Raw genomic sequence first — 23,423 nt, forward strand, 5'->3', positions numbered from 1 at the left:
GTCTCGGTGTTTTCTTTATTACTCTTTGCGCACGCTTTCCTCGAACTTTGGTTTCTTCGAACTATTTTGCACTTTACCAGGAGTCCGAGGAAAACACCGAGGTTAAGTGAAGCTTAAACCAAAGCTCATATCTTTGATGATCATATCATTCAAATTTTTAGCATTTGCCAAAACGATATAATACCGGTTTGAGGCGATGGGTCACATTGACACGTTTGACCTCAGCCCTGGTGCACATATCAGCAGCAGGTCTGAAAACCGAGACAAATTATGGGTATAGTTTAGCATTGTTGTAATAGACAATATTTGCGTTGTTTGAGAGTATTTCTATTATAACCTCGAGCTCATAACAATTGGGTTATAAATAAGAACACATTGATCTCCGCATAACAAAAAGTCATCAAAACAGGAACGTTATCAGTGAGCTGTCATTGAATTCAGGTGAAATCTTACTTTGGAAGAGTCAAGTGGAAAAGATAACTTAATATTAACATTATCTAATTGATGCTATGCGTGAGGCCAAAAAAAATCATGACATCCGCCAGGTCTGATATAACGAACCCACACACAAAACTATTTGCAACTATGAACGTTTGTAGTTTGATTGATAGAATTTAATGAGAACTAGTCAAAAGGGGGCGAAGTGGCCGAGTGGTTAAGGCATTGCACTGTGACCCGGATGACCCGGGTTCGAGCCCCGCTACAGGCACTTTCGTTTTTTTCCTTGAGCAAGATTATTAATCCCCAATTTGCTCACTTGGACAACATGGGTTGACACCCGACATCTTGGTTGATGAGTTATCTATATTCCTTCGTGGAATGCCTAGGTGACGATATTTTATGATCGGCGCAAAAGTCCCAGGTTTGAGATATTTTGTCAAGATAAGGGTCATTTAAATAGATCACTATTTGAAGGAGGAGTTTTCTGGCCAAATATTAAAATAACTGGATTTTTTTCAGAGTGCGTCAGCTAACTGGTTGAACATTATAACATCCTACAATCCAATACTACAACTAATAATCATTGTTATCAGCTCATGTGACTCAATCAAAATATCTCTTTGAAAGATTAGGCAATTCACTATCAACAAAAGATTTTTGTGCGTGGATATTATTTTTTGTTACATATTATGTGTTCATTGTGTTAGGGGATATATTCAAAGCGACTATCATGTTCTCGCTATTGTGAGTGGTTTTGTTGTTTTGTTTTGTTTTGTTTTTTTTTTTTTTTTTTTTTTTTTTTTTTTTTTTTTTTTTTTTTTTTTTTTTTTTTGGGGGGGGGGGGGGGGGGGGGGGGGTTGGGGGGGGTTGCTTTATGTTTGTTTTTGTTTTGCTTTGGTTTATCATTGATTTTACCTCTATCTAGATATTTTCATTTGTAAATTTGAAATGCAAAGTGTTTGTATGATTTATGACAACTGCTTTAAAATAACCATTTGAATTGAACTGATTTGTAACACCTTTGATTGAAATTCTGTGAATATAATCGTTGTAACTTTTTCAAGAACAAGGTAATGATAAATAATAATGAAGTTTATTTATATTGAGCCCAAACCTCTATACAATAACGCTCTAAGTGCATAACAACAACATCAATCCATTTAAATCTCTCTCTCTCTCTCTCTCTCTCTCTCTCTCTCTCTCTTTCTCTCTCTCTCTCTCTCTCTCTCTCTCTCTATATATATATATATATATATATATATATATATATATATATATATATATCTTTCTTTCTCTGTATCTGTCTGTTTGTCTTTCCATCTCCATGCCTCTCTCTCTATCACCCTCACTCCTCATCCCCCCCCTCTCTCTCTCTCTCTCTCTCTCTCTCTCTCTCTCTCTCTCTCTCTCTCTCTCTCTCTCTCTCTCTCTCTCTCTCTCTTATAACAACACATATCTAACTCTCTCTCTCTCTCTCTCTCTACTCTATATATAATATATTATATATATATATATATATATGACTTTGACTTACTGACTTAAGGTCTTCGCTTCCTAACATCCGATCGGATGCCTCGCTTGCCTCTTAAACATTCCTTCTACTCACGTCTTAATATTATATTCTCTCTCTCATCTTCTCACACACACTACACACCACCGACCAACCACAGACACCTCAAACCATCGAACTATCGATTTGTACAACACACATCCATTCACCTCACTCTGAAACATTAAAAAAGAGCTCTAGACAATATTAAGTAATCAGGTAATCACTGCCGCTCAAATGATATAATTAATACTAATAAATTAAGAACTCTTAAAGAATTGATGTTAGTGGTTTTAGCATAACAAATGATCTCTTTGATTGTATTACTGAATACAACTCTCTAATCACTTTATTTTGGAGATCCTCGCTGTGTATTGTGAGCTAATGATATGGGAGGAGGCTTAGAGCGTAGCCTTTGTAAATTCATAGCCTGGCACTGACCAAACAATTACGTCAAAATATAAGAGAAAGCAAGTAGTGAGTTGTATACAATAATTCAACCAATGTGATCATTTTTCGGTTCAGAAATCATTGTAAGTGTAAATGTTGTCAGTCCTTTGAGGATAATAATGAATAGGTTACATTTTGAATCATAAGGTGGCATAACTATTTTAGTAGCAGGGTGTATAGGCAGATTATTTGGATTACGGGATGTAAATGAGCGAAGATGAATGATCTTTCTTGACGACCATCATATATTTAGACTAGAAAATAAGATACAATCATTTTAAAATCAGAAGATCAATTACACAAGGCATGTATCTAGTCCTCCGGTAGAGTGATTTTACACTTCAAATAAATGAGATCGGAAACAGCTTTTTGACATCATCATTTTGTTCCCTATTTACATTTTTTGGTAGTCGTCGCCGTTTATTGTGATCTAAATTTATGAACATTGTCATGTAATGGGTTACGCCTCGAAACTTTGTTTATATTGAGTAAATGCGTTTTTCAGCAAATTCAACCCCTTGATTGGCGACCAAATAATAATTACGAAGATCTCCATAAAAGTACTGGCATCTCAGTGTTGTGGCTTGTAGTATTTATGCCTTGTGTGATTTGTGAGTTTTGTTAAGTCGCATAAATTATAATCAAGCCTTTTAAAACATTTTCCCCTTTAAGTTGTCTTCATGATATAGTATTCACTGTGACGGACACATCTAAGGGAGAGAATAAGTGACAGATGCATTCCCTTGATAGCGAAGCTGATAAATGTGATTTGAATAGGGTAAGTAACAAAGATTTTCCCGTCTGTCAACACCATTCTGAAGCCTTCGTACATATAGTAACCACCAGCGGCGTAGCCTGGTCATTTAGGAGCATGGGGCTGGATTTGAGATGGGTTGTCGCATAATATATATATATATATATATATAATATATATATATATATATATATAAGAGAGAGAGAGAGAGAGAGAGAGAGAGAGAGAGAGAGAGAGAGAGGAGAGAAGAGAGAGAGAGAGAGAGAGAGAGAGAATTTGATGCACTCAATTATTTTACCAAAATTTGTATGTTCTTTGTAACTTGTTCATCATGCCTGGCTAAGGATAAGCGATAGCCACTGTCAATCTGTGCACCTATGTGAAGATTACCAACGGTTTTCAATCTAGTGGTGATATTTAAATGTAAGTTAGACTTCTGATGGTTCAATGCTCTCTGTGTTAAATTTTTCAAACAGGTAAATCCACTTCTTGTCCAAGACAATTCTGTATTGCTGTTATCGCCAAACAAAATATAATTAAAAGAAAATAAACTCTTATTTTCTATTCTCACCGATAGCCAAGGAAAACGACTATACCAATCTTTATCAAATTTAACGACCGATTCTGTTTCCCGTCTTTAATAGTGAGTACAAAATTGTTTGGTTGATTTGGACCGAGACTTTTAATCAAAAGTTTATTTTCCCTATTCAAAGAACTGGTATTGATAGTCAACAGGTAATCAACGTGATTCATCACACTTAATAGCAATTAATTAAAATTTAAAAAAACAAACACTGCACACATCAGATTAACACACTCAAGTTAAAAGGGACAATGGGGAATTCAATATCACATGCCTGACACGCCTCGAAGAGGGATGGGTAACAGGTACAACACGATTGCCATCAATGGAACAATTAGGTCATTGTGTGTGGCTGCGAGTAAGAAAGCCACAATGACTCAGTTCAACGTCAAGATGCCCACAGTCATAGCACACGACTAGCGTGAAATGTATCGCTTAGTTGTACCGTGGGAATATGGCTGGAAGCCTTCTCAACCTTTAAAGCCACACGCTGTACTGATTGGTCAGGGGCACGAGTACGACTCGAGCTGTAGTAAATTCAAAGCGGTGTGATTGGTTCAAGTTTTGAGGCTCTGTAAGGGTTTTTTATCACCAGGTCAACAACGAATTTCATTGTTTGTGAAACAGAAAATTAAAAGTGTGACTATTTATTGTTAAATTCTTACATACTTTCAAGACAATGACGACCTGTGGCTTAGCCTTAATAGCCTTTAAGGCCCTACGCCACTGGTAACCACACCGACACCCATCTTAAGTCACTCAAAACAATCAGCCAGCCTGTAGCCATCGTAATCTTATAGCCTGACACTGACCAAAAAATGATGCCAAAAGACAAGTCTTTGGCCACAAAAGAAAACAAATCGTGAGTTGTAATCAATAGGTCAACCATTGGGATCACTTGCTTCCTTAGGCACCACTAACTGCAACTCACTTGGCGTTGCACAAACGTAAAAAATGACGTCAAACTATAAGTCCTAGTAGGGTTCTAGTGACAGGCTATAAGTTAACTATGTCTAAGGCCAGCCCCCACAGTCCTGAGCATCACTCGCATTTTTAACACATGTGATTGGGAAAAATGCATGGCATCGACAGGTGTCGATTAATATTGTAATAAATATTTATAAACTGTGGGGCTGACCGTAGTCATCGGTAACTTAGAATCCGGCACAAAAACTTGAAGTAATGTTTTAGGGTTGTGGAACGTCTTGTGAGTTGTGGTTTGTGGTGCTCAAAGAAACAAGTGATTCCACTGGTTGAACTATTGAATATATCTCACGATTTGTTTTCTTTTGTGGCCAAAGACTTTTCCTTTGACGTCAGTGTCAGGCTATAAGTTAACGATGGCGATGGGCTGACCGACCAAAGCCTACGGACCGACTCGGTTGCTTGGCATCATGTATTAAAGGTATCTACGGTGGTAACCTGTCTGTTTGTTATCCGATCAGGTAAAGAACACCGCAGAACTTCAGGGATAAAATCAGAATGTGGACATTAATTACGGTGGTAACCTGTCTGTTTGTTATCCGATCAGGTAAAGAACACCGCAGAACTTCAGGGATAAAATCAGAATGTGGACATTAATTATTCAACTCCTAGTGGCCAGTTTGGCATCTGGACTGATTGAAGGGAAGTGCACGTTCAGGAGTCCTTGTTCCTGTACAATGGACAATGGGAAAGTGGTAGATCTATCCAAAATCGACAAGTAATGTAGTTCTCCATATCTATGTCATAATATCATTGTATTATATCAAACTATATTATGCTATATAATATTAAGTTATATTGCTATATCATATAATTTCATATTTTATCGTATTATGATATATTATATTATACTATGTTATATTATATCATACTATATTATGTGAAATGTGATGGTAAGTCTATCAACTCAAAATAATTTATGATTCAAGCGTTGAATAAGGTTTGAACTCAATTCCTATTGTCTTAATAGAGAATACATTTTTTGACTCCGTAAGACAACTCCACGGAACTTTTTATTTGGATACGAAAAGATATTTTCTGCATTTTATATCTTATATATTTCGCTAACTTATCGGAGAATTATTTCCCAGTGTTGAGAGAAGAAAATGGTTCAAAAAATATTAAGAAATTGATTGTATTCAAAATAATGAGAGGAACCACTAACTGGTATAGATTCAATGCAAGTACTTCCACCTCATTGTCATACTTTCTAACCGATAAAATCATCACGATGTCTAATCAATCTCATTATACACGCAAATCCATCTTCATGTCAACCGTGCAAAATTTGCTGACGATCGGTCCAGTGGTTTCGGATCCTTAATGTTATAAAAATCCAATTTTTAAAATATATAATAAACATTATATTTTTTCATATTACATTATATTATACTACATTATACTATAATATATTGATAATATATTATACCACCACCATCAACACCACCACCACCAACTCTACGGTCACCACTACCACCACAATCATCACCACAACACCACCACCACTATCACCAGAACAACTACCACCACACCACCATCATCATTATCACAATAAATAACAAGGATCTTATCTGCAGGCTGTGTAAATGAGAGATAAAATATATTATATTAAATACAGTACAGACGATAAATAGGATGTTTTTGCCTTCATTTGAACAATCATAAAGGGGAAAGATTGTAACGAGATTTATACACAAATGTGACCAATCGTCTCAAAATGGTATTAAATCGGATCGGAATCAAACAGCTGCTCAAATTTGACATTATAGAGGGAACAAAGTTGACGTCACTCAGCTCTTTGTTTATTATTTTAAGACATCCATTTTAATTATAAGTTGTCACTGAATTCTATCAATCAGACGATAAACATTTAAGGCTACACATAATTTTGTGTATTTGTAAGTTATATCCGGGTGGCGGAAGTTATGAGTATTATTCCTAAACGCATATCATCACTACAGCCAGTTGGCTGATTAATTTACAATAAATTCTATCACTTAGACTATGAACGTTTAATCTTACATACAATTATTGTGTTGGAACGTATTATGTGGCTGGCGGATGGTGTGAGTAATTTAAGTAAAGCCATATCATCTATATGATTTTTTACCAAGATCGTGAATTATATTATTGTCTCGAGACCCGAAAGACCAAATCTACGAGTCGACAAGTCTTTTCTCGAAAAGTTACCGATTTCGGATAAAAATCGTATTATAACACATTGTTCTCATAAATAAGGAAAGTTAAAAATACAAAATGGTAAAATTGAATGGAATATAAGACTATAAAATATTATTTGTTTCCACAACACTTCATCAAACAAACATATATCCGGGTAAATGTTTAGGGCGTATTCTGTATGCCATGTACATTGTGCGTCCAGAGCTATATTATATGGGACAGGCGCTGTATAAATAAATTGCATTATTATTATTATTATTATTATTATTATTATTATTATTATTATTATTATTATTATTATTATTATTATTATTATTATTATTATCATCATCATCATCATCATCATCCTCATCATCATCATCATCATCATCATCATCATCATTATTATTATAATTATTTGATAGGAAGCCTGTATCCACAAATAGTGCTCAGAGAGGCTTTACAATTGAAGGCTGATTTTCCAAAACTCCTTAAGTCCATTTTTCTACTTTTTGATATTTTCCATCCATGAGAAAAATTGAAATGTAAATTATATTTTAAGAATTACACAAGAATTCCCTTAGATTTGTGTGAATTTGAAGTTTAAATATGATTAGATAATAGGCCGGATGAGAAAGTTTAGGGGAAATAATACTCATTATCTCAAAATGGGAAAAACCGATTTAGGGAGTTTTGGAAAACTACTCTTCAATTGTTTTCTGGTATCACACAAGTCAATTATTTTGACCACCAAATCTCTACAATAGTCGCAGGCATAGAATTCAAAGTTCAGAGAGAATCGCGTAAAGCAGAGTGAAAAAGATTGGTTTTTAGATTCCGATTTAGGACTGACATACAATGTTGGGTTTTTGGTCGTAAAGAATTCCATAGGCATACAAATGGAGCCCAAAAAAATGCAAAACCACGTTCAGCAAACTTTGTTCTTGGGATGTTTTTCTCCATCAGCAAAGAGTGAGTAGATCGCAGAGATCGAGTTCCTCACAAGGCATTCAATGTATTTCAGGTGATGTATGATGAAGGCAATTAACCAGTAGATTTTTGACCAATCAAACCATGGAATTTGTGACACATCTTCAAACGTGCTCGGACAAACATAGTTGGTCGTTAATAAACAATAATGTAAATGAAATCGACCTCCTCTGATCAATGTTATTGTTTTTATACCGCCAAATGACACACGATTTTCTCGATCAGCTTATAAACGTGTATGTTTACACGTTGCTTTCTGTGTTGTTTCTATTGATCAAGCGGTAGAACAGTGTGTATTTTATTTAGACAAATACCATCGATAGTAAAACCTGTGTAATTTGCAATGTTTAACAATCATTATGACGACGTGGTTATGTTACCTTCAGCTATTGTTAGCAAAACCTGCGATTTTGTAAACTAACCAGTCTCATATTTTTGACCAAAATATTCGATTTAATGATCTAAACCAACCCAAAATAATACCGTTTTTAGCCAGTGAGTCACAAATATACATTTTAACGAGGACACTAACTTGGTGACCAATCGTCTCAAAACGGTACTATGTCGTGGTGAATCGACGCCAATGAGTAAAAGTTATAGTAAAAATTACTATAGATGTCAGATTTTAGTTTTTGTCACAATAAGAAACAAGAGAAAGATCTGAAAAAGTGGATATGAAACAGTGCCAGACAAAGAAGAGTGAAAAATACAAGAAAGGAAAACATCCCAATATATATTATTTATCCATATATACCTACATGCATATATAATAATATAATAACTACAATATTGTTCCGATGAGAGCGAATGCTCAAAACAATAACATTGTAGAAGTTGATCATACTTATCCTTGAAATTACCTTTAAAAACAGCCACACATGATTGAACCGTTACCTAATTCTAAATTTATTTATAAAATCCCTCTTATATTCTCTTTGTTTCAGAATTGCAGCCTATGATGCTATCAATAAAAACAATTATATATGGAAACCCTGTCAAACCTTTGACATTGGCGCATTGAAAGGAGTGACAGTAAGATCGTCTTGTTTTGTTATTGTACAGTTGTTAGTGTGGCTTGGCTTAACGGTGTCTCGTCTTGTCATTAACGTCAAGCAATGTTAATCGTGGGCAATGGTCAAAAAACAAAAACAACTAATAGGTAATGCGACCCCGTGTAAACTCCACATAAATCGGAGAAAACAGTTATCACTGCAGACCAAGAATAGATTTATGTTACGTCCAGGATAACGGACAGCAGAAAGTCTATCTGATGTTTATATAAAGTATTACAGGATTTTTTTTTTGTGGTGCTTCTATTGTTTTTCTTTTATTGGTTAACAGAGGGTTTCTAATTATTATTATTATTATTACTATTATTATTATTATTATTATTATTATTATCATCATAATAATTGTAACACGCCTGACCGGCGAGTCTTGTTTTTGTTGGCTCTTTCATTTACGTGTTTTGAGTGATTTTTATCTGACATTTCGCCTGGATTTTAATACCATCTAATTTGTGATAGTCTTGTGGTTTTATTGATATACATTTTAACGATTTCTAACAGAGGATTTTTCTAAAATTTTAAAATTTAAGTATGGATTTTCCAAAGTCGAACATAGTTTTAAACTGCTATTTGTTTACAGCCATATTGGAAACTTTATTCACTGTGCTATATTTTACAACTTTTAACAACTACCGTGTACATCGATCTATTTATAGAAGAGTAAAGTTGGTGCAATAAAATAAACAACATCACGTGACCGGATATTTGACATCAAACGTGACCCAGATTTTTTTATAAATGACCCGAACTATGCTGCAATTGACCTTTACTAATGTCATGCGCATCCAACCAACTTTTTGTTTACATGTTGCTAAGGCAGCAAACTGAAGTTGGCGCGAATAAATTCAAGCTGTTTACTCCGAGTCTGAGATAGCTAGGGAGGCCACGATCATATTTTTTTATCGCCAAAATACCCCTTCTTTTATTTTATAGGAAAACCATAATCATGGTTCCCCCTCCTCCCGTAAACAAAACCATATCTATGTCCAGGGAAACGAAGATGGTTGCTTGTCTTTGGTTAAGGCGGACCATACTTTTTTTTTTTTACAGCGTATCAAATGATCAAAGTCAAAGCATACGGTCAATGTAATGAAGAGAGTAAATTCGAATCTATCTCCTATCTCTTCGCTCAGATGACCCTTTTGACAGAAGACAACTACTACTTCTACACTATAACTATAACTGCACTACCACTACTGTATTATAACCACTGATACCACAAAACTATAGACTTTTATACTATCTAGAACTAATGGACCGTATGGCTTAGCGGTACGGTTTTCGTCTTGTCACAAAAGTCGAGCAATGCCAATGCTAAGTGTGATCAGTAATAGGATGGGTGACTAATCGTGAAAAATTATAAACACATTACCCCACTCGATTGAATGAGTATCTGGCTACAGAAATGGCGGTTAGTGTAGTGACAGTTTAAGTACACAAGGGTCGCCTAACAGGCTGTATGACAAAGAAATATGGTTCCACACGGCTTGTTGAAGTGGGGGGATAAATATGAAACATTTTGAAGCGCATTGCTCACGGCTATCTGTAGAAATGCGCTGTATAAATATTCATATTTATGTACTTGGTCCAACGGATACTATTACTATTTCTACTACAAAACCTCTACTACTACTACTACTACTACTATTACTAATAATAATAATAATAATAATAACAATATAATAATAATAACAATAACAATTATTATTGTTGTTGTCAGTATCACCGTTTATTAATGATTTTAAAAAGTGTTAAAGATACTTGCAAAATGTTGGTGTTGTGTGTGTTGTAGTAATCCAGCGACGCAACTCTGTACTGTCTACAACTACAAGAGACGCACAAGACCGTGGCACTAAACATCCCTGGCATGCATTTAGTCAAACAACATGAAAGCAACATTCACGGTAGCGTTAACTACGTCAAAGTCAAAGACAAAACAATAGTGACATACAACCAGGACATGACAGTAAGTGAGGTGGAAATTCTCAGAATTGAAAGCAGACACTTCAATGTGATATTACTGTCAACAAACCTCCACCAACGCCATTCAAGTGGCCAGTTACATCCACCATTAGTGAGAAACCAATGATTGTGATAGGTGACTTTAACTGCCACAGCACCAAATGGGGATACAATGAGAACAAAGATGGAGATACTGTTGAGGAATGGGCTGACCAATATAATCTGACACTCTTCTATGACGCATGAAGCATCCCTTCCAAGCGCTTGCTGGAGAACAGGCTACAACCCAGACCTTGCATTTGTGTCTTCCAGATATGTCAAAAACTGTCGGCAACCCCATTCCAAAATCAGTATACAGACCTATCGCCATTGAGGTAGGATCAGTCATCTCTACGAGAACAAACAAATTATATGAACTGTGTTCGTGGACCTGGCAGCTGCCTATGACACAGTAAATCATAGGAAACTGCTCCTAAAGGTTGCAAGGGTAACTCGTAACACAAAAATAGTTGCAATAATAAAATTCCTTATGTCAAACCGTCACTTTTTTGTGGAAATGGATGGGAAGAAAAGCAGATCACAAAAGAACGGACTCCCTCAAGGATCGGTACTTGCACATATCCTTTTCAACGTTTATACCAACGACCAACCTCATTTTGAGAACATCAGGGGTTTCTATATGATCTGTGTCTTGTGTCCCAGGCCTCTGATTTCAAGACCATTGAGGAGAGACTAACGGATGTCCTGGAGCCACTCTCTGAGGCCACATTTAAAGAACTCACTTGCCAACCCAGGAAAAACTCAAGTGTGTGCTTTCCATTTAAAGAACCGCCAAGCCTAAAGAAAACAGGAAACTGAACATCTGGAATGGGAACATATTGGATAAAAACACATTTCCCATGTACTTCGGTGTTACCGTAGACCGCACAAGGTCCTTTTCTCAGAACACAAAGAAAACAAAAGCAAAGGTGGCCACAAGAAACAACTTCCTAAGAAAAGAGGCAAAAACTTACATGCCATGGGGAGCAGATCCGAAAACAGTCAGGACAACCATAGTAGTAGTAGCCCTCTGCTATTCATCAGCCGAATAGGTCTCACCAGTCTGAGTAAGATCCTGCCATGTCAAAATAACACCTGCCGGATCATTAGAGTAACTTGAAACCGACTGCAGTTCCAGTCCTCCATCGGCTGGCTGGCATTGCACCTCCATACATTCAAAGAGCCACTGATTCCAAAGCCAGAAATATGAATAGAAAATGGACCCAAGGCACCCAAGGCACAGCCCAATGACAAGTAGACTGAAGTCGAGAAAGAGCTTCACGATGGAAGAAAGCATCAACCCTGACCATGCAGCTGTATACAGGCGTTCCACGTTGAGAGAGTGGAACAATCATGCAAATGAAGCTGTTGGAGATCTGAGAGAAGAACTGTCCTACGGAACTGAGCTCCCCAGGAATGAATTGGTAACACTGAACAGAGCACAGGCAAAACTTATGAGAACAACTGGAAGCATGAAAAAGTGGGGGCTGGTTGAGAGTAGCTTGTGTACATGTGGGTGCCCAGAGCAGACATCCTTAGAGAATGCCAGGATGCGCTCAGCTGCACTGACCATGACCCAAGAGTCTGCTCCCCAGATGCTGTGGAGTGGGTTCGGTGTTGGTACGAAACTGTGACGATGATGACTTGCAAAATGAATAAGTCTTACACCTGCCAATATATAAGTAAGATGACAGGATGCTGATCTTTTTAACATCAAAGTACTTTTGTAACCCGGCAGTGCTAACTTTTATGTGTAACCCAGAATGAAAAGTTATTACAAAAGACGATTGCAAGATATTTAGATAAATTGCTAGTTTAACATTGTGGTAGACGTACATATATATTAAAGTTACATATCCAATAACCTGTAGGTTAACAGAGAAGGAAGGGCGCACAAGTTCATTGTAATTTGAAGTTGAGGAGTTGGAACAAAGTTGATTTGCATTGAGTCAGAATTCAATCAAGTCTTAGACTTAGATTGAAAGAAAAAAATCTTTTTTAAAACAAGAAACAAAAAAACAACCCTACAGCGTTCACCAGAATGAATAAAAACAGGACAGTCTTTAAACTGTATCAATGGAAATCACATCTTGCATATACAAGACCTCTAGTGCTATTGTGAGGATTGGTTCTCAGTCTCACCCGTTATGCTGTATCTGAGTGCCATAACACAACTTGTGAAATCCAAATAAATTAAAAACAGATTATAAATTTATATCATATTTATTGTCATTTCATTCATATTCATGTTATTCACACTGAAATCATTTTAAAAAATATAGATATGATGTTTCTCCATTAAAGGTATGCTTGTATTCTCATCCTGTGAAAGAGAAAGAAAAAAAAAAGAAAAAAATTGATAATTATTACTGAAACTGTGTAGTTCCATTTTAAAAATCTGTGATGTAAGAGCCTCAGCAAAAGCTTTGGTTAAAAAAGGTTCTGATTCAAGAAATGCACTTCTTAGGCAGAACATGCGATTAACCTGTGTAGACTTTATTATTATGGTCTTGCATATAATTATCAAGTGCAGAAAGTTTGCCATTAAAATGATTATTTAATAGAATTTAATATAATTTGATTCGAGAAATGGAACACAAAGGAAGAATTTGCCATTAACCTGTCCAGTCATAAGCATCATGCTCTTGTTTATAAAGTGCAGAAACTTTGCAAATAAATAGAATAAATAGAAAAGAATTTTATTCGAGAAATGGAATACAACGGCAGAATTTGCGACTAACCAGTTAAGACAAAAGCGCCATGGTCTTATTTACAAAATACAGAAACTTTGTGAATATTTCGAGAAATGTAGCACAAAAGCATCACTGTCTTGCATATGAAGTGCAGAAAGTTTGTGATTAAGCCACTGCATTATTTAATATGATGTTGCTGATAAATGAAACAATGCAATACAATTTTTAAAAATATGTTCTGCAACATCACATGGTCCCATCTATCAAATTCTACTACCATTACAAATCAGCTACATAGATGGTTTCATCAGTACTCTTATCTTGCTGATAAATTAAATTATAAATATAGAAAAGGATATAATAAACTTTAAAAAATTATTATAAAGTTAAATGGTAGACCAGATAAAGAGGTCATTGCCTATTTCTTTTTAAATTTCTTATTCATAACCAAGGAAGCAGGTTTCTTTTGCTATATTCTTCTTGACTTCACTATGTAAATGTTTCTTTCAAGTGTATAACAAGCTCACAGGGCATTTTTATAAATAAACAGGAGCCAATACCATTAAAATGGAGAGATCACTGCCAAAAATTACATAGGGATAGATATGCATTGGTTTTAACGTGTATTAGACACTGTCATTAGAAAAAAGTTTTAAAAAATCTTTACAAACTACAGTAAGCTGCTTTTAAAATTAAGAAACGCTCGAAAGCAAAATATGGTCCTGTTCTCTTAATCACCGCTCTCTAGTCTCTAGATTAGGTCAATAAAGCTGAGAGGTTTTATGAAGAATATAGAATATAGAAGTAGAAGAAAAACATTAATTCCAATTTTTAAAAAACAAAGAAGGGTCCATAATGATATATGAGGAATTCTATAAGATACAGTAACATGAAAGCCATTTTGATAATCTTGAAGGATAAGACTCAATGATGATGATGATGATGATAATAATAATAATTATGATACTTCTTCCTGAATATAAATTGATTAATTCCCATGGTATAGGCAGGCCAATGCTTCCAGAACAATTAAAGGAATGCAGAGACTCATTCTTGTTGTAATGTTATTTAGATCTGAAAAAAAAAGATAAGCATGGCATTCTAAACCATTTTCCCATGGTCCCATAAAAAGCAATATCATCTCACACAAAATCATAAAGTAAAATTCATATGGACCAAACAATGAATAAAAGTTATAATTACCTTATTTTATCAATTATTATCATTGGATTTATTTAACTTTATATGTATTAATTAAATGACAATTCGAAATTAAGATACCAATGTTTGAATGAATAACTGGATCTAACTCTACAAGTAAAATGTAAATGTGCAACTTATTCAGATTTCAGCAAGCACTTGTTACAGTCTGTCGCTTCATGTTACAGGAAAAACTCCAGTTCCATGAGCCTTATGACTCTAAAGGACCAATTATTTCAAAGTAAAATGAAATACCATTTATTTTTTAAGAAAGTTATCAAGCACTATTTAAGGTCTGTTGCTTCATGTTACAGAAACAGGAAAAACTCCAGTTCCATGAGCCTTATTACTCTAAAGAACCACTTATTTCAATGTAAGAAGAAATATCATTCAATGTTGAATATATAGACATGACCTATTTCTTAATGGTTTGCTTATATTCAATAAAAACATTAGAAAACATAATGGACCTGGAACTCAGATACCACAAGGTTGTTAAAACCGTTGGGTCAGGTCTAATTTTATCAGAGGTTTATGATCATGAAGGCAAGATTACATAACCAATGTCGATTAGCTTTTTAAAAAATGGGCTTTTATTTACCTTCCGGTGAACTCATTTGATCAATATTTCCTGTATTTAACTTTCTGATCACATAAGAAAAGTCTAATAAACATTGAATATATTTTAATGCCTCTAGATTTCACTTTAAAGTCAAATAAAATATCTGATCACAAATAAAATTTTTGATAATTCGATCAACAGAGAGAGCTTTTCAAAATTGTTCGCTTATTATTCCTGAGGCAAAATTTAGATAAGACATCATTTCACATATCATGGTGATTCCTATGAATGACAAAATCCTAAAAAGCTTCTTCTTCATAAAAAAACGTAGAAATAAAATTAGGTAATCTAAAGTAATCAGAGAGGTTTAGTTTTCATTTCAATCCAAGGTAAATCCGTAAAGAGTTGTAGGACCAGGCCCCTCTTGATCATTACCCACAAAATTGATTGAACTAACAGGGATGTGTATAAAACTGTAACAAACAACGACCCCCAACGACCCCCCCCCCCCCCCCCCCCCCCCCCCCCCCCCCAAACACTCATACAAAAACTTAAGCACAGTTTTATCATTTTCACTTCTCTTGAACCAAGGGAAACTCGTTGCTCATTTTAGCTGCACAGATTCGAATTCAATCGCTTTCCCCCCCCCCCCCCCCCCCTTTTTTTTTTTTTTTTTTGAGCGAGTCTATTCTTTTCTCCTTTTTTGTTTGGCCTTGTTCAGTTTCTGAGCATGAATTTCTTAAAATTGTTTGTTTTCTTTTTAATACAAAAATATTGGGTTTTTTTTCCCTCTATCTGTCTGGGAATAACCAATTTTCGTTATTGGCAGACCCTGTCTGGGAATAATCATAGCGATGACGAAAATATCAGACCGCACTCCCTGCATTTTACAATAAAATATGTTTTCTTTCACACAGCTACCGACCAAATAAGGCGAATAGGCTTGGAAGATCCAAAACGTCATACATGTAGTTTGACACCTGCCAAATATCAAAGATGCGATAAGGGGTTGAGTGGGACATTTTCTTTTCCCAGACATTCTCATTTTTTCACCACCCCTTCCTCCCTCTCTGCCATTCCTTCTCCCATCGACTCTCAGCAAAAACAATAACAAAAAGTCTTATGTGGCAAAAACGGCTACCAACTTAAATCCCTCAAACAACACAAGATATTGAAAATCGGTGGCAGAGACCCTTTGCCTTTGTCTTGTTCCTTTTCCAGTTCTAGTCATGAACAGATAATGAGAGAATGAAGACCTAAAGATTGTTTCGAAATCTATTATCAGGTTAGGAAAGAGCGAGAGTCAATAAAATATGACAAGCGATGAAAGCTTCGCACCACGAAAGATGAGGATTAAAAAAATACAACTTTTGTTGAGATTCCACCTGCTGAGGAGGGGGGTGTCTGCTTTTTTTTTTTTGTTCCTTTCTGTTTTCTTTTTCGGTCAAGTTATGACTGACACACGTTCTAGACTGTAAACGTTACCCATAAAATGTCATAAATTACGAAAAGTGTTTTCTCTCACACAGTATTCGAATCACTCACTGAATGAGCATGAAGCAGACATAAGTGAAGGAAACGTAAACTCTGTAAGTGAGAATCGGCGAGTGAAGCTGTACTGTAATGACTGACACTGACAGTGACAGTCAAATTGCGAAGTGAAATGAAAACAAATAAACAACGCATTCTAAAATTATGCCGGTGAGACATCCAAAGTTAAATACCCGAACGCTATTATGGATTAACATTGAACTAAATCGTTTCCTGCTCTCAAAACCAATCGATACAAATTACAAACTCAAACACTGAAATTGGAATCTTACCTTTGCATGAGTTGGACTGCCATTCTTTGCTGGTGATTAGGAACTTTAGCAGCCGGACAACGTTGCGCACAAAACAGGTCTCCCGTTTTTGTCGTTCAAATTGTAGATAATACACATTCAGTTAAAAACAAACACGTACAATTAAAATTGTTATTTAGTTAAATTCTTTGTATATGGCTAAATTATTCCGAAAACCAGATTTCAAAGAGTTCTTGTTTTGTTCACACAAGCGCATTGATTTTGGTGAATAATCTTGACCGTGGTCTAAAAATAGACCGACAGTAATTTTTGATAAATTTTACCATTTGTTTAATAAAAAATCAATATTTAGATATTATTTGACGCATGATCGAGTATCTATGAATATGTGTTTCTTTTGACACCTAACAGACATTTTTTAATGGTTATTTTTTTTCTATAATTTACATTGGAAGGTGAGCTGTCAAAGCCAGGAACATGTGTTTTGCCACGTGCTTCTAAAATGGTCACGTGATGTTGTTTATTTTATTGCACCAACTTTACTCTTCTATAATACTAATTTTATGAACAGACTCAGAGGGGGTAGACGAAAACAACGCCCTATAACCACCGTCATTGGTCATCGGCCAACCCCACGCCCGCTCCCCCTACGACCTCGATCCTCGCTTCAATTTATCAACACTCGTCCCCCATCCAATCTAATCACTTCAATGAGTAATCCTCACCGTTCCTTGTCAAATGTCAACACTGTCCGTGACAGTCAGTATGAAATTAACGACCACCATGACAACAACTCGCAGCAACAGCACCGTCTTGAGCAACAACAACAACAACAACAACAACAACAACCTGCACGTAGTGATCATACCAGTTTAAAAATTGGATTACTAAATGTTAGATCGTGTCGTAATAAAACTCAAGACATAATCGACATTATTGAAGATCATAAAATTACTATTTTTGTCATCTTGGAAACATGGCTTAATCATTCATATGATGATCCAATTATGAAAGCAATTACACCCGAAGGCTTTTGTATTAAATCATTTCCACGCATTGGGAGGAAAGGAGGTGGAATTGCAATTATTTACAACTTGTCACTCTTTGACAAGATATCATTTCACCATGATAATTTTAGAAGTTTTGAATACGCTGGATTTGCCATTCATGAAAATAATTTTAAAAAGTCGTTTCACTGTGTCTACCGCCCACCACCAAGCCAACAAAACAAAATATCAACAATTGATTTTTTATCTGAGTTCGGAGAATTTATGTCTATGCAATCCATTAACAAAAAGCATAATATTTTTATGGGTGATTTTAACATTGATTATTTCGGAAACAAAAATGAATCGAAATTATTTCGGGAGATTATTGACACAAACAACTATATTCAACTTGTAAGCGGTCCTACAAACAACCATGGCCACACAATAGATCATGTCATTACAGACATTGAACATTCTCTCTCTTCACTTGTCTCAAATATTGATAAATTAATCTCTGACCATCATTTAATTGTGTTTTGCGTTTTATTTCCAATGAAGCACGAAGTAAAAAAGATGATAACATCTCGTAATTTGAAGAATATAAATATGAACATTTTTAAACAAGACCTTGACCATAACGTTAAAAATAAACATGATGCGAATGGTCTCCACGAGTCAATTGTTGGTACGGTGGACAAGCATGCTCCCTTAACAACTAGAGCAGTAAAAGTGAGACGTCAAGCACCCTGGTATAATACCGAAATAAAATTGAATGGATTAGCCAGGAGGCGGGCAGAAAGAAAATGGCTCAAGTCCAGAGATGCTGTCGATAAGAAGCGATACATCGCGGCTAGAAATGATGCAAAAGCCGTCAATTTCAGGGCCAAAAAGAAATTCTATGAAGAAAGCCTCAAAAACGTGGGACGTTCGAGACAATTCTTTGCCTTGACCAAGGAACTGCTGGGACAACAGACGCAACCAGCTCTCCCATCTTTAATCGATCGTGCAGATCTACCAACTCGCTTTGGTCAATATTTTAAAGAAAAAAACGGATACCATCAGGAAAGAACTGTCATCTGAATCGATCCATACAACATTTGACACATTTCATGGTGATTCGTTAACACATTTTTCAATGATTACTGAAGCTGACTTATGTGATTGCATTATGTCGTCTCCAACTAAAAGTTGTGATTTAGACCCCTTAAATACTGCCATTTTAAAAAAATGCATTGATGTAATTTTAACACCATTTACATGTATTGTTAATAATTCGTTGCAATCAGGTGCTGTACCAGACATTTACAAAGTTGCTCATGTCAAACCCCTTTTGAAAAAACCTGATCTCGATAAAGAGAACTTAAAAAACTATCGCCCTGTCTCTAATCTTCCTTTTCTCTCTAAGATCTTAGAAAAGCTTGTTTTGAAACAATTACTGTCTCATCTTAAAAATAATTGTCTTGAAGAAAATTTCAGTCTGCTTATAGGCAACATCATTCGACGGAAACCGCACTTGTTAGGGTTGTTAATGATCTCCTCTCTGTTATAGACAATGGTTCATGTTCTTTGCTGAATTTGCTTGACCTATCGTCTGCTTTTGATACTATTGATCACAATCTTCTTCTCAAACGTCTTGAAATTACTTATGGCGTGTCTGGTGCAGCGCTTGATTGGTTTAGGTCATATTTGTTTAATCGTAAACAGATTATTACGGTGGATGAATATAGATCGGAGGAAATCTTTCTTGATTGTGGGGTTCCCCAGGGTTCAGTACTTGGACCCGTTCTTTTTGTTTTGTACGTTGGCCCTCTGTCTAAAATCATCAGAAGTTTTGGTCTGTCTTACCATCAATACGCTGATGATACGCAATTGTACTGCGTTTCCAATACGAGAAATTTACAAGAAGTATCAGCCAATAGTAAGAATTGTATCCAAAGTGTTAAGAAATGGATGAATGAGAACAGACTGAAACTGAATGATGATAAGACGGAGGTGCTGTATGTGGGGAACAGGAAGTGGAAAAGTGAAACAGATTTGAAGTTGGGGGATGCCTCTATTCAAATTGTTGACAAAGTGAAAAACCTTGGCACATTCTTAGACTCTGGACTGTCGATGGAGCATCAGGTTAATAATTTGGTTAGATCTCTCTTTTTCCAACTAAAAAAGATTGCTTCCATTAGACGGTTCATATCTGAGGATGTGACCAAGCACCTGGTTGTGTCCCTCGTACTATCGAAATTGGATTATTGTAATGCTCTGTTGTTTGGCGTTTCGCAATACAATCTGAAACGTCTTCAGATTGTCCAAAACAGCGCTGCCAGACTAGTATTCATGAAGCGTAGGTGCGACTCTACCGGACCTCTACTTCATGACCTGCATTGGCTGCCTGTTGGGAAAAGAATTAAATTCAAAGCTTGTGTTTTAGTGTATCGTTGTCTTGAAGGTACTGCCCCTTCCTACCTTTCAGAACTAATTGAAAGATATTCAAAACCCCGCCCTTACGTTCGGCCAGTGATTCCACAAAACTAGTTGTCCCTCGAATTCGGAAAAATGCTGGAATGAGATCCTTTTCTCATTTCGGACCCTCTATTTGGAACGCCTTACCGCAGAGCATTCGTGAAAAAGAATCTTTGTATATTTTTAAACGTTCGCTTAAAACATATTTGTTTCGATTTTAGTAGATGGTATGAGAAGCAAGATAGGTTTGGTTTGTGTTGTGTGTTGTGTTGTGTGTGTGTGTGTATGTGTGTGTGTGTGTGCTTGTGTGTTTGAATGAGTATGTTTCAGCCAAAGTAATTTGTAATTTAAGCGCTTAGAGTCTGGTGTCTCGGAGTTATAGCGCTATATAAGTTTTCAGCATTATTATTATTATTATTATTATTATCATTATTATTATTATTATTATTATTATTATTATTATTATTATTATTATTATTATTATTATTATTATTATTATTGTTGTTGTTGTTGTTGTTACTATTATTATCATTATTATTATTATTATTATTATTATTATTATTATTATTATTATTATTATTATCATCATCATTGACTGACTTGACTTGACTTATATGCCTTTCGCGTCTCGACCGAAAGATCGGGTCGCCTTGGCTGTTTCCAGTATTTCCTGTGTGAGGTGTCTCCAATATTGCCGGTCCTCTGCTAGGGTTCTCAGATTTTCAAGGTCCCCTGCCGTTATGAGACTAATGCTTTGTCCAAGTGTTGTGAGGTTTTTGTTTAGGATCACGGGGAGTGTTGTGATCGGTCTTCCTCTGAAAAGGTTCCCGTGTTTTTGGAAGTATCCCGACATGGCTTGGTTTGCTAGTATGTTTTTGTCCCTGCGTAGTATGTGACCGAAAAGTTGCCATCGTTGTTGTAAAATGTCAAGGGAGATTGGTCTTTCTTTTGTGATCTTATAGAGTGATTCATTTGAGATCTTTTTGGGGTATTTGATGTCCAGTACCCTTCTTAGCTGTGTGCGATGGAAGGCATCCAGATGTTCTTCTTCGGATTTTGTCAACGCCCAAGTGCCGCAGTTATACAGAAGTACCGGTTTTACAAGAGCATGGTACAGTTTCAGTTTGGTTTTTCTCTTTATTTTGTCACCTCTAATCCATACATTGGTGAGTTTACTGAGTGCGGCGTTTGATAGCTGTTTTCTTCTTTGTACATCATTATTATTACTATTAATATTATTATTATCACTATTATTATTATCATTATTTTTATTATTATTATTATTGTTATTATTATTATTATCATCATCATCATCATCATCATCATCATCATCATCATCATCATCATCATCATTATCGTCATCACCACCACCATAATCATCATCATTTTCCACACATAATTGAATTCATTGTGGGTTTATCAACACAATATATGTATACAATGTAAATGACCATAAGGAAAACAAGTATATCATAAAGTTTTATTTCATTTATCCACAGTTTGTACAATATGCTGTTAACACTAAAATTTACTATGACATCGGCAGCGACCCGTATGTGGAATTCATTGATCAATCTGGAATCTTGCAGTTACACATCAATTCACAACAGAAAGAGTGAGTTATGTTATGTACCCCTTGCGGTAACTTCGCCCTAAGGGGAAACTTTGCCTATTAAATTTTGGACCAATTAGAGATCAATCGAGGGTGCAGCAGAGGGGATTGGGTAGCTGGTTCTGTTAAATCTGGCGGAAAGTACTTTGTAATAGATTAACGTTCTATCTATAGGATATTGTGGTAATTATTTGTTTTAATAAAAAGTCAAGTCTTTTCACCAGGAAAGAGACTTCGACAAAGCTGAGATTACTCAAAATGTTCCAATTTAAGTATACAAAGTTTTCCACTGTGGCAAAATTACCTCAGTTGACGGTTCTTCGTGTACTTTCTAGACATCCATCAATAATTGTATTTACATATCAAAGTTTATCTTATCTTATATTATGTTCTTAAAGGACAATTAGTTGGAGATTTCAGTGCCTTATATTACATGACAGGATATTAAACATATCTCAATATACCACTTTTTAATAATAATAATAATCATAATCATCAATTCTAAATGCCTTTATTCGTCATAACCAACATGAACATTTACTCCTATTCACATCTTAATTTTTTCATTCTTCACAACCAACAAGGGCATTAATCATATTCAAATCTTAATGATTCTAATCTTCACAACCAACATGGCATTAATCATATTCAAATAGTACTCAATTAAATTCTGGTTCTCCCACCCCCTTAAAAAAACTCAAATAAACTCAAAAATAGAAAATATGTTTTGAGATTTTATGTATAAAAAAGATAAAGAATCAAATAAATAGAAAAAAATTGAAAGGGTTTTGTTTTCACAACCCCTCTGTTTATATTGGTCTTGATGTTGTTGAGGTTCCTTGAATATTGTTGAAATGACCGTGGCAAATATGCAAATAGCTGTGTTATTTATATGCGTCTCTTTGTTGCAATTATTCGACTATGGTGGGAATTATAATATTTTTCTGATCGATTAGAAAATCAAACTGACTGAATATTGAATAAAAGAAAAACAATTCATGTCACTTTTAAAAAGAATTGTTTTATAAAATAATATAATATATTCATACCTTGGTTTTTAACAACTTGACGCAGACGGGGAAGAGACTGAATTATCCTTTTCGTTACTTGGTCTCGTGGAAACTACAGA

At 35.4% G+C, this 23,423-nt stretch overlaps 1 protein-coding gene across 4 annotated transcripts in view; it reads left to right on the forward strand.

Moving 5' to 3' along the window:
- Positions 1-1,083: 1,083 nt before the first annotated feature.
- LOC144965774 (uncharacterized) overlaps positions 1,084-23,423 on the forward strand; it is a 30,160-nt gene continuing 7,820 nt past the window's right edge. The window contains exons 1-5 of one of the 4 annotated variants that reach the window (XM_078901463.1): positions 1,086-1,185; positions 3,113-3,218; positions 5,309-5,479; positions 8,856-8,943; positions 22,182-22,297. In XM_078901463.1, coding sequence (XP_078757589.1) covers positions 5,346-5,479; positions 8,856-8,943; positions 22,182-22,297 — 338 coding nt within the window. In that variant the 5' untranslated portion in view covers positions 1,086-1,185; positions 3,113-3,218; positions 5,309-5,345. Of the gene's footprint in view, positions 1,186-1,352; positions 1,512-3,112; positions 3,219-5,308; positions 5,480-8,855; positions 8,944-22,181; positions 22,298-23,423 lie in introns of those variants that run through there. The other 3 variants (XM_078901464.1, XM_078901462.1, XM_078901465.1) reach the window with 3 other exon arrangements.

This window comes from Berghia stephanieae, chromosome 2 (genome assembly GCF_034508935.2).
Source record: "Berghia stephanieae isolate SIO BIC M18660-M18661 chromosome 2, UCSD_Bste_1.3, whole genome shotgun sequence".
In the NCBI taxonomy this organism is placed as follows: domain Eukaryota; kingdom Metazoa; phylum Mollusca; class Gastropoda; order Nudibranchia; family Aeolidiidae; genus Berghia; species Berghia stephanieae.